Source organism: Cnephaeus nilssonii (genome assembly GCF_951640355.1).
Source record: "Cnephaeus nilssonii genome assembly, chromosome: 7".
NCBI classification, from domain to species: Eukaryota; Metazoa; Chordata; class Mammalia; order Chiroptera; family Vespertilionidae; genus Cnephaeus; species Cnephaeus nilssonii.
Genome location: NC_137078.1, coordinates 70,295,138 through 70,307,584, shown reverse-complemented (window position 1 = coordinate 70,307,584; position 12,447 = coordinate 70,295,138). Strand labels below are relative to the sequence as shown.

The window sequence follows — 12,447 nt, the reverse complement described above, 5'->3', positions numbered from 1 at the left end:
GCAACCAAGGTACATGCCCTTGACTGGAATCGAACCTGGGACCCTTCAGTCCGCAGGGCGACGCTCTATCCACTGAGCCAAACTGGCTAGGGCGGCCCCCAGTATTTCTAATAGGTAGGTCATCCAGCCTTTATTGAGGCTCCTACTGACAAGGAGCCCACAGCAGCACACGGCAGTCCATTCTACTTCTGGGTAACTCTCCGTGTTCTAGAGAGTGCTCTCAAACTGAGCTCAATCTAGATCCTTAATACTTTCATGCAGTGGTGCTGGTTTTGGCCTTTTGTAGCTATTCAGAATAAGTTGAATCTTATTTCCACATAACAGAAAACCTTAAAAATAGAGATAGCTATTTGTACTTTTTCAAGTAAAACATTTATACTTCAGTAAGGATGTCTTCCTTTGACCTAGTTCCCAGATTTTTCACAGGCCTTGAATCATCCGCTGAAGATCATCCAGTTTTACCAATGGACATCATCAATTACATTAATGATATCCAGAACTTATTAAATATTCTGAGTAAGATTTGACTAATAGGGAGCACTGTGGACTTATCACCTACCTTATTTTGGATATGGTATTTGAATATACATGTGCTAAATACCTTTTATACCTTTACTAACTAAATAACTCATTTTAAATATATATTAAAGAAAGTGACCTACAGTATGTCTTCTAGAGAAGTGTTTCATAAAGCATACTAAAGAAAGCTAGTTTTAGGAGATATTCTGAGGGGAAAGAGACTTATGGTCAAATAAATTTAGGAAAGGCTACACACTACCCTCCTTTTGGAATCACAATACACATCGGCTCGTTAAAGCCTCTAAAAAGAACGGTAGTAAAAAATCTGCTAAAACTAGTTTAGCTTGGGATTTCTCAGTTTAATGTATTAAGCAAGACTTTCATCTATTTATATGAATACTAGAGGCCTGGTGCACAAAATTCGTGCATTTGGGGGAGGGGCCCCTCAGTCCAGCCTGCACCCTCTCCAATCCCTCTCACAATCCAGGACTGCTGGCTCCTAACTGCTCACCTGCCTGCCTGCCTAATTGCCCCTAACTGCCCCCCCCCCCCCCCCGCCAGCCTGATCACCCCTAACCACCTCTGCCTGCCGGCCTGATCGCACCTAACTGCCCCCCTGCTGGCCTGGTCGCCCCCAACTGCCCCCCCGCCGGCCTGGTTGCCCCTTACTGCCCCCCCTACTGGCCTGGTCCCCCCCAACTGCCACCCCCTGTTGACCTGGTTGCCCCCAATTGCCCCCCTGCTGACCTGGTCACTCCCAACTGCCCCCACGGCCGGCTTGGTCCCCCCCTGCTCACCTGGTCGCCCCATGCAACCTGCTGTTCAGTTGTTTGGTCGTCCCTCACTAACCACCCTGCCAGCCTTGTCGCCCCACGCAGCCTGTGTTCGGTTGTCCATCTGGTTGTTTTGGTCGTGGCGGCCCCTGGCTTTTATATATTAGGATGTTTTAAAACCACAGAACCTGATAAGACACTTGAGAAAATGTCACACTGAGCAGTGATTCTTAGATTCTAATGTGTATTTGAATTGCACAGGGATTGTGTTAAAATGCAAATTCTTATTTAGCAGATCTGGGTGTGGACTCTTCATTCCTAACAATCTCTTAAGTGACGAGACCACAATCCAAGTGCCACTGAACCTAGAAACCTTCCTTCCTGTCGACCTACTCACTAACATTCTTTGAGTATGGTCATTCAACAAACCCCAAATCTAAATATATTTTCACCGTGGGACCTAGCTTCCTACCTTCAGATTATCAATGCTGGCCCTGTCAATATCCTGAGGCAATACTTTTGAATGTTCCCCTCAATAACAGAGATGCCACTTGAAATTCTGCGTCTGGCTACTGAAGAGCCAATGTAACCCTGGAAAATAAGCTTGGAAATGTTAATTTAATCAGGTTGTTTGTGGTCACCCTTCTAGAAAGTAAGTGTAATGGGGCTGAGATATCCAATCTCCAAGTCCAGTACAATCTTCCATTCTCATCATCTCCATCAGAATAATTACTCACCCTTCCTGGGCTGGTTGTGAATACTGATGGCCTGGGTCTGATAGTTTCCATCATCATTCTGTACACACACAAGATGAGAGTCTGCCTTCTCATTGAAGCAGGCACCTCCTGCCAGGACATGCTCATTAGACTTGTTCATGGCTTTCATCACCTGCAACCAAAAAAGAGGGTTAGCTTTCTTCTCTGCCAAGAATGAGCTTTTTTTTTTTTTTTTTTTGGGGGGGGGGGTCTGATATGGCATAACTCCTTCACCTTCTCAAAGACAAAACAGAATTATTATTATTTACTAGGGGCCCAGTGCACGAAATTTGTGCACTGGGGAGGGGTCCCTCAGCCCAGCCTGCCCCCTCTCACATATTGGGAGCCCTCAGGGGATGTCCTACTGATGGCTTAGGCCCGCTCCCCGTTGGAAGTGGACCTAAGCCGCAGTCTGGCCTCCCTTTGCGGGAGGCGACCGGGCTGATCGGGGAAGGCGCCAGCCCCATCACCCTGCTGCTGCAGCCACTGCCAGTCACCGCAGCTGCCAAGGTATTTTCATCAACACAGACTCCAGTCCCTTCACCATGAAAAAATGACAACTTTCTTTAGGCATTTTCAAGATGTGTCTTTCATAGGATATGACATTTCTTTCTTTTTCTTTTTATCCTCACCTGAGGATATGTTTCCACTGATTTTTTTCCCCTTCCCTCCGATTCCAGGCTCGGCCCCTGCCCAAGCCTAAAGCCTCCACCTGAGGCTTTAGGCTTGGGCAGGCTCTCCCCGCCCCCACCGCACTGATCGCCAGCTCGAGCTGCCCGAGGCTTTAGGCTTGGGAAGGGGGGCCCCCCCACCCCTCCAATGGCCAGCTGGGAGTGACCTGGGTGCCAAAGAGGTTCCTGGGACCCAGGTATGTATGCAAATTAACCACCATCTTTGTTGGGTTAATTTGAATACCCACTCTGATTGGCTGTGTGGGCGTAGCAGAGGTACGGTCAATTTACATGTTTCTTTATTACTAGGTAAGATTACAGTGATAAAGGGGCTACCAAATAATGAAAACAGAGTGAAAGATCAGTCACTGTTAGCCCAAAAATCAACATACAAAAATTCCCTGTATAGTTTATAGGTGATTCATATTATAACTTAGGCATATGACACATTTTGCATTCTTTTGGCTTTTATTGCTTCACTGAACACAAGCAACTAAAATTAGTTTAGCTAACTACAGTAGTTTTCATTATTCAGTGGATCCTCTGAAGATATTGAAATTCTAAGTCAAAAGAATGTCCCATATTGAAGTGTACCTGCCTTCTTTTTCCACATGCATACTAAGGAGTGAGGCCTTTCCTCTAAAAGATGTAAACTCTGCCCTAGCCGATTTGGCTCAGTGGATAGAGCGTTGGCCTGTGAACTGAAAGGTCCCAGGTTCAATTCTGGTCAAGGGCACATGCCGGGGTTGTGGGCTTGATGCCCAGTGGGGGACTTGCAGGAGGCAGCCGATCCACCATGATTCTCTCTCATCATGGATGTTTCTATCTCTCTCTCCCTCTTCCTTCCTCTCTGAAATCAATAAAAATATATTTATTAAAAAAAAAGATGTAAACTCCATTGTTTCTTAGTTTTACTAATTTATGCTTGACATCTTCAATGAGTCATTTACCAATATTTTGCTTTGTTCTTATAAAAATATTTTAAATAATTCTGAAGCTAACCTAAAAATTCACAGGCAACCATTTTGTGTCTAATAAACAAATCTGAGCTTATATTATCTTGATGCTGAACTCTGGCTTCTGGTTAAAAGAGGCTAATAATAATTTGTTTTTATTTCCCATTTTTTCTTTCATGCCATCCCATTTGTCCAACTTTCTGATCCAATCCTTTAAAATGGCTTCAATCTTTTGAAAAACTAGTCCAAAATTTGTCTTTTGTTTTACTCCCCTATCCTTCTTATGTTATAAACTGCATTACCACAGTGTGAAAAACACCAGGTTAGTGTCTGGATACCTTTTATATTCCTGTATCAATACACTAAAAAAAAACACCTTACTGAGGTGAAATTTACACGACATAAAGTTAACCATTTTAAAGTGAGAAGTTCAGTGGTATTTAATACATTCACAATATTGGGCAACCACCACCTTACCCAGTTCCAAATCAGTCCCATCACCTGAAGTAAAACCCCTTGTTTGTGAACCAGTGTCTCCTCACTCCCCCTCCAAACACCAATCCACACTCTGTCTCCACGCATTTATTCTGGATGGTTCATATCAACAGAACCTTACAATATGTGGCCATTATGTTTGGCTTTTTTCACTTAGAATAACATTTTTGAAGCTCTTCCATGGTGTAACATGTATCAGTACTTCATTTCTTTTTATGGCTGAGTAATATTTCATTATATATACAGTTGACCTTTGAACAACAGGGGGGTTACTGATCCCTTGTGCAGTCAAAAATACACCTATAACTTCTGACTCCCCCAAAACTTAACTAGTCCCTTGGTATCCATGAGGGACTGATTCCAGGACCCCTGTGAATAACAAAATCTGTGGATGCTCAAGTAGAACAATGCTGACAGTTGGACCTCCACATTCACGGATACCAATTACAGATCAAAAATACTGTTTTGGATCTGCAGTTGGTTGAATCCTCAGATACGAAACTTGGAGATACAGAGGAATGACTATATTTATTTAAAAACTAGAGGCCCGATGCACGAAGATTCATGCAAGAATAAGCCTTCCTTCCCCTGGCTAGTGGCACCGCCTTCGCTCCAGCCCAGAGCCGCCTTCCACCTCTCGCCTTGTCACGTCAGTTTGCATATTCCCTCCTTACTGGCTGTGGGCGCTACCATCTTTGTCATGGAGTTACGGTCAATTTGCATATTCCATCTTTATTAGATAGGATGCACATATAAATGGATCCCCATAGTTAAAAACTGTGTTGTTCAAGGATTAGATGTACATATACCACAACTGATTTATCCTTCCACCATGACCTTTGGGCTATGTCCACTTTTTTACTACCATGAATATAGTGCTACTGTGAACATGTGTGTACATGTACTTGTTATGAGTTCCCGTTTTCAATTCTTTTTTTAAAATATATTTTTATTAATTTCAGAGAGGAAGGGAGAGGGAGAGAAGGCAGAAGCATCAATGATGAGAGAGAATCATTGACTGGCTGCCTTCTGCATGCCCTCTACTGGAGATCAAGCCCACAACACAGGCATGTGCCCTTGACTGGAATCAAACCCAGGACTCTTCAGTCCTCAGTCTGATGCTCTGACCACTAAGCAAAATCAACTAAGGCTAAAATATATATTAATTTAAAAAGCCATTGGAATTTTGATAGGGCTTGCATTTAACCTGTAGATCACTTTAAGTAGTATTGACATCTTAATATTAAATTTTCCAATCTAAGAACATGAGATATCTTCCCATTTATTTAGGTCTCTTCTTTAAGTTCTTTTAGCAATGTTTTGTCGTTTCCAGGGTATAAGTCTTTTGCCTCCTTGGTTAAAATACAAGATATGATATGGCTTCACTTCATGTTTATAACTTTTGTAAAGTTAATGTTTTAATATATTACTGTATCACTAGAGGCATCCAAACAATCTATATATATAAAAGCCTAAGCAACCGGTCGACCAGTTGACTGCTCAACCAGTCGCTATGACACACACTGATCACCAGGAGGCAGATGCTCAACACAGGAGCTGCCCCCTGGTGATCAGCTGACCAGGATAAGCAGGGCCGGGATGAGCGGGAGTGGCTCCTCCCCAGATCCCCACAGGCCATGCGGAGGGACCCCACCGGTGCATGAATCCATGGACCGGGCCTCTCGTAATTAAATATTTCCTTCACACTGACATTTATCAACCTCATTAGTCCAAACCACTTCTATCAGGGTTTTTTTAAATCATCACCCGGGGATATGTTTATTGATTTTAGAGAGAGAGGAAGGGAGAGAGAAACACTGATCAGTTGCCTCCCGTTATCCTCAACCTAGGTATGTGCCCTGACAGGGAATTGAACCCGCAATCTTTGGGTGCACGGGATGACGCACCAACCGAGCCACCAGGCTAGGGCAAGGATTACCTTTAAGTAAGTCTTTGGCAAACAAGATAAAGTCAGATGGAAGATTCCTACTTAGAAAAGTCATCAGGGGCACATGCCTGGGTTGCGGGCTCAAGCCCCAGTGAGGGGCATGCGGGAGGTAGTCAATCAATGATTCTCTCATCACTGATGTTTCCATCTCTCTCTCCCTCTTCCTTCCTCTATGAAATCAATAAAAATATATATTTAAAAAGAAAAGTCAACACACTAAAGTAGGCTCTCATTTGTAATTTACATTTGTAAAATACGAAAGAAACTGATATAATCATATGTAGCAATTTAAAAGAATGTTATAGCCATCATTTCTTCTAAACCATTAGGCTAAAGAGGTTTCTAATTTTGTCTACACTAAGCAGATTAAGAAATATTTTCAATTCAGACATTCTGAATAAATAGGTAGGCTCTAAGAAAATAATTTCTCTGAATGTCAACTTCAAGTCCAATGAGATAAAAAGCTTCATATTTCTTTAGAAAGGAATAGATTTTTTTTCCTCTTAAATCATTCATTTACACCGAGAGTATCCCAGATATTCAAAGGACCTTAGTGACCATAAGTAAACTTACACTTGCCATATGATGATTAATACAAATACCTGATTTCCCATTTTAGTTGTGCCTTTCCTCTGTTTTATCAATTCAAATTCTGGCCCAGCCGGCATTGCTCAGTGGTTAGAGCAGGGGGTCCTCAAACTTTTTAAACAGGGGGCCAGTTCACTGTCCCTCAGACCGTTGGAGGGCCGGACTATAGTTAAAAAAAAAAACTATGAACAAATTCCTATGCACACTGCACATATCTTATTTTGAAGTAAAAAAACAAAACGGCAAAAACACCCGCATGTGGCCCGCGGGTCGTAGTTTGAGGACTCCTGGGTTAGAGCGTAATTATCTCATATCTATCACTATCTGCACCAGAGTTCAAGACCTAATTATCTCTTTTCTAGACATAATAACCATATAGCTGGTTTTTCCACTCTCCATCTCTGTCAGTTCTGATTCATTCCACACACTATTTACATAATTACCAAAGCGCAGCTCTGCTCAAGTCACAACTTCACCTTTTCCTCGACTCAAAATCATGAGCTTCCTATGTGCTGCTCTGGCCCCAAACCAGCTCTGTCTTGCTTTCCTCTTGACTGTATCCTTATATGCAGGAATACTTCCTGATGCATTGCTATTTCCCATCTGTGAGCTTCAGTGTATACTATTACTTAGCCTACCTTTTCTTCTCCCATACCCAAGCACCTGACAAAGCTGCCCCCCAAACCAAAGCTTAGTAAAACGCCAATTCCTGCATGTAGCCTTCTTTAATTCCTATCAGACACCAATGTGACCACTCCCTTCTTTGAAATGCCATAGCACATTCTTCGTATTTCTTATATGGCGTTATTCACATCCAGACTTGGATTAAGATTAATAGCAAGGACTCAAGCCAGACTGCCTATATTTTAATCCTGGATTTGCTACTGATGTGTGCCCTTGGGCAAGTTATTTTATTTCTCCATGTCCCACTTTTATCCTTTATCAAGTGACATAATAAAAGTAACTATTTCATACAATTATGAAGATTAAATAAGTATTTGTAAAGTGCTAGAACAGCACCAAGGACATAATAAGCACTGATTGTTAAATAAAATGTGTATGTTTCCTCCACCCTCATTATAAAATTGTAAAGCAACCTTAGAGTCTGCAGCTAATAAGTCAACCCAGTACCTCTGAGATAATGGGATTCATACTCTTCCTAAGAGATCACAAATTGGTGACAATGACATACTGATAAAAGGAAGAAAAATAACTGCTGTGGTAACAGTATGTGCAAAATAGCAAACATCTACGGAGCACCAACCATGAGCTAGGCAGAGCTAACGCTATATGGGTCTTATCTTCAAAGAACCATTTTAAAATAACAGGTGAAGTAATACTTACACCTTATTTTCTTGTATTTCCCACCACTGCAGTCTAACCATTTATGAAGATCATAAGAGCCAATTAAAGAATATAGTTCTAGAAATTACTGTGCTGGAGGGATATGTGAGTTGTTATACCTAATCCATCTCTGAATTATTAACATACCATGTCTTTCAACTTCCTCTCTGAGATCACATGTTAAAAATGACAGTTGATTTAGCCTTTTGATTTGAAGTGGAAAGGGCTTATGTAGGACAAATTAAGTGGGTCTTGAGGAATAGCCATACAACTTGTACATAATGTGTAAGGCTTATTAGCACAGGGCCTTCCTCGTGGCAGGTATTCAATAAATATTTGCTCCGTACATTGATTAGTAAACCATAAAAGCAGGGATGGATTTGGAGGGTTTGTCTTATTCATGGGATTGTACTGAGAATAACTGTTAACACAATTACAAATTTTTTTTGGTTCACTTATAACTGTAGTGTCACAAAGGTTAGGTATCCAATAAAATAAGTTTTAATGATTTAATTCTATAAGCATTTATCAAGTGACAAGAACTTCAGGTAGGAAGGTCCATCACAGAGGCATGGAAATGTATGAAAGCAAACCACCACACCATGGACACAATGAAGAATGAAAGATAAAGAGAGCAGGAGGGGGTTCATACTAATCAGCTATCCATGTTACATGTATAAAGAAAGCTGGGAAAATAGAGAAGAAAGAGTGACACTGGGACACGGAGAATTCTAGGGAAGTCTCTAAAGCGGATCATTTGAAGTGGCTTTGAAGTCAGGTAGAGGAAGAACACTTTGGATAAAGAGAAAAGCATGAGTGAAGAAACAGAAATAGAACGAAGAAGGGAACATAGCTGACTGATGAAGGAACAGGGGGAAAGGGGCAATATCCTTTCCTGGAGATATTTAGAAAAAATACAAATATTTATCTTAATAGTTAGCTGGAGTTCACTTGTGTCCAGAAGCTAGTACCCACCTTCCAGTTCTATGTGTCTACATATTAACTATGAACCTTGGCTCATTCATTTAGCAAATACTTATTGAGCATGTAATATGTACCAGGTACTGTGTTAGTACTTCATTTATTTAATAAATCCCTTCCTTCATAGAATTTAGATTCTTGTGTGTGTAAGGGGAAAAAACAAAAACAATAAATAAGATACATAAAATGTTAGACATTGATAAGTACTAAACAGAAAAATAAGGCAAGGAAGTAGGACCAGGAGGACTGGCCACTTGAAATAGGATAGTCAGCCCAGCCAGTGTTGCTCAGTGGTTCAGCATCAACCCATGAACCGGGAGGTCAGGGTTCGATTCCCGGTCAGGGCATATGTCCGGATTGCAGGCTTGATCCCCAGTAGGGGGCATGCAGGAGACAGCCAATCAATGATTCTCTCATCATTGATGTTTCTATCACCCTCTCTCCTTTCCTCACTTTGAAACTTAAAATAAATAAACAAACAAATAAATAATAGGACAGTCAGAAAAGGCCTTACTGAAAAGTGAGAGGAAAGCTATGGGATAATCTAAGGAAGAGCTTATAGGCATTTAGAACAGTGGGAACAATGGCCCTGGAGTGGTAGCATGCCTGGTAGTTTCAAGGAACATTAAAGAGAGTGTGGCTGGAGCTGACTGACAGAAAAAGAAGAGGTATATGAAATTAGGTTAGAGAAGTAACGGGTTAAGAAAATACAAATAGTGGAAAGGACTAAGGACTCCACCTTTTTTTTTTTTTTTTTAAGGGCTTCACCTTTTATTCTGACTGGGATAAAAAGATCTTTGGAGGGTATTGAGCAGAGGAGTGGTATGATCTGACTTAGGTTAAACAGGATCACTATGGCTATTGTGCTGAGACTAGACTGATGGGGGAACGGGTCCCAATGGGAAGACCATAGAAGGCTACTGCACAAACCCAGGGCAGAGATGATGTTAACTTAGACCAAGATAGGTCCAAGGATTGAGAAATGGTTGGATTCTAGATATATTTGGAAGGTAGAGCCAACAGAATTTCCTGAGAGATTAAACATGGGATATGAAAGAAAAGACAGATGACTCCCAAGTTTTGCGCCTGGTAACTGGAAGGACAGCACTGTCATTAACTTATGGAATGCTACATGAAGAGCAGGTTTTGAGGGAAGAGTAAGAGGTCAGAGTTGAACTTGCTAAGCTTGAGATGCCTACTCAAATAGAGCTGTCAAGTGGGCAGTAAGACACTCAAGTCCACAAAACAGGAGAGAGATTCAGGCTGGAGAACACTTAGAAGACATCAGCAGAGAGACAGTATTTAAGGCCAGAGGACTGGACAGATCACCAAGGAAATGGTCAGAGACAAATGAACTTAAAAGGACTAAGTTTTGGGTATTCTGAAATGAGTGAGAGATGAACATAGATATTACAATTGTGAGAGATGGAAGATGCCTCAGGAGCCCAGGACTTCTTACTGTGCTTGAACATCTGAGATTAGAGCTGGTGGTTTCAAGACCAAAAGTGGCAGCAAGGTTGTGAGTGCTGGGAGTCAGGGAGAGTTAGGGATTTGGCTAGCAACAGTGTTCTGGAGCCACTGTTTATGGGGGAAGGGACAATCTTATTCTGAGCATGCGGTGTTCAGCAGTTACTTCCTGTTGCAGTCAGTGGAGGTACAACATCTAGGTATCCTTCTTGGGGATCCTTTTAATTTATACCTGTGGTTAAATATTGTCTTCCACATATAGCACAAGGAATAGCTAACCAACAGTAAATGGAATACCACTTCTATGTTCTATTTTGCATATTTCACCAACTCCTATTATTCTTTAAGAGGATTATCCATTCCTCCTCCCTAAGAGAAAAGAAATGTATAACACTCCTCAGATTTTAGGGCCATCTGCAGTGAGTATTGCACATAGAATGTGGAATTCTAGGGATGCTTATAACAAGGAGGATTATCCCAGTTGGCAGTTAAACAAAAGCCTTTCTAAGAAAATGTTACCGAAACTGACAATTTTTTAATTTTAAATAAAAAATTAGCCCTGGCAGATTTGGCTCAGTGGATAGAGCGTTGGCCTGTGGACTGAAGGGTCCTGGGTTGGATTCCGACCAAGGGCACATACTTTGGTTGCAGGCTCAATCTCTGGCCCCAGTTGGGGTGCATGCAGGAGGCAACCAATCAATGTGACTCTCTCACATCAATGTTTCTCTCTCTGTCTCCCCCTCTCCCTTTCACACTCTCTAAAAATCAATAGATATTTATCCTCGGGTGAGGGTTAAAAAAATAAAAATTTTTAAAAATGAGTGAGAGTTAGGTAGGTGAAGAGGAGGGGAAGTGTGCATCAATAATATGGCTTGTGCAAGGGCTATAAAGCAAAAAAAGGAACACAGGTTAGGAAGTAATAAGAAAGACTATGGGTATAAATGAAAAAATGAATGAGAGGAAAAGTAGAATGTTGTGGTTGATTAAATGAAATAATGTATATAATGAAATATACTTTTTCAAATATGAATTGAAGACTTATTAGATAAAACACAGTTCAACTCTCCAAGATTGTGAGAGATACAATTATGTTGAATTGAAACAAAAACTGAATTAGAAGAGAAGTCAGTCTGCTGAATCAGGTAAGAAAAATAAGTGATAATAAATTGGTGAACTTTATTGAAAATGAAATGTAATAAATGATAAGAAATGTGTTTACTATTTTTGAACAAAGATTTCTGAAATTGCACAACCATAAACCTAGAAGACAGAATTCAGATAAAGACAAATAATATGAATGGCAGCTGTTATCATGAATGTCATCAGTCAGTACTGAAATAACTATGGGAAGCCTCATAGCTTTCGTAGATATACTAAGCAGACCCAATTCCCAGCACAAAGCAACATCTTGCAAACACCAAGGATAGTAATATACGTTACCGGTTTGGGGATATCTGATCATCTTACTTCTGGACAGTAAGCTCCCACAAAGCAAGCAAAATGTTCTTACTCATCTTTGTATTTCATAACACAGAATATGCTTAATCAATGTTTCTGAATCAAATAATAAAACTTCAAATATGAGAAAACAAGTTTTCAAAGCATAATCTCTTTATAATTCACTTTGAAGATTTGCCTCTACCTAGTCTAGTATATTAATGCTTGATATTCATTTCCAGGTAGGACTAAAAGCTAAAAACTGCTAATCGTATCCCAGAAAAAATTAAGCATACACTAGCTACTATTTTCCATTCTCCTGAAAAAAGCCATCACAGAGAAAGCCATGGGTAAAGGCTTTCTTAACATAGATCATTCTCACACATAGCAATGCAGAGCCCTGAGCTTCTAAGTCCAGTAAAACATTTGTGTGATTCTAAGTGCATAACAAGTACACAATGTTTATTGAGTGTACAAGTGAATAAGTAAATAGAAGTCTGAATAAAGAAGGAA

General features: G+C 40.8%; 1 protein-coding gene across 3 annotated transcripts in view; it reads right to left on the bottom strand.

Moving 5' to 3' along the window:
- Nucleotides 1-12,447, bottom strand: part of ZFYVE9 (zinc finger FYVE-type containing 9) — a gene marked incomplete at its 3' end in the record, with an annotated part of 130,264 nt that overhangs the window by 11,677 nt on the left and 106,140 nt on the right. For all 3 annotated transcript variants that reach the window (XM_079777030.1, XM_079777029.1, XM_079777031.1), the window contains one exon: nt 2,030-2,180. In XM_079777030.1, coding sequence (XP_079633156.1) covers nt 2,030-2,180 — 151 coding nt within the window. The remainder of the gene's footprint in view (nt 1-2,029; nt 2,181-12,447) is intronic.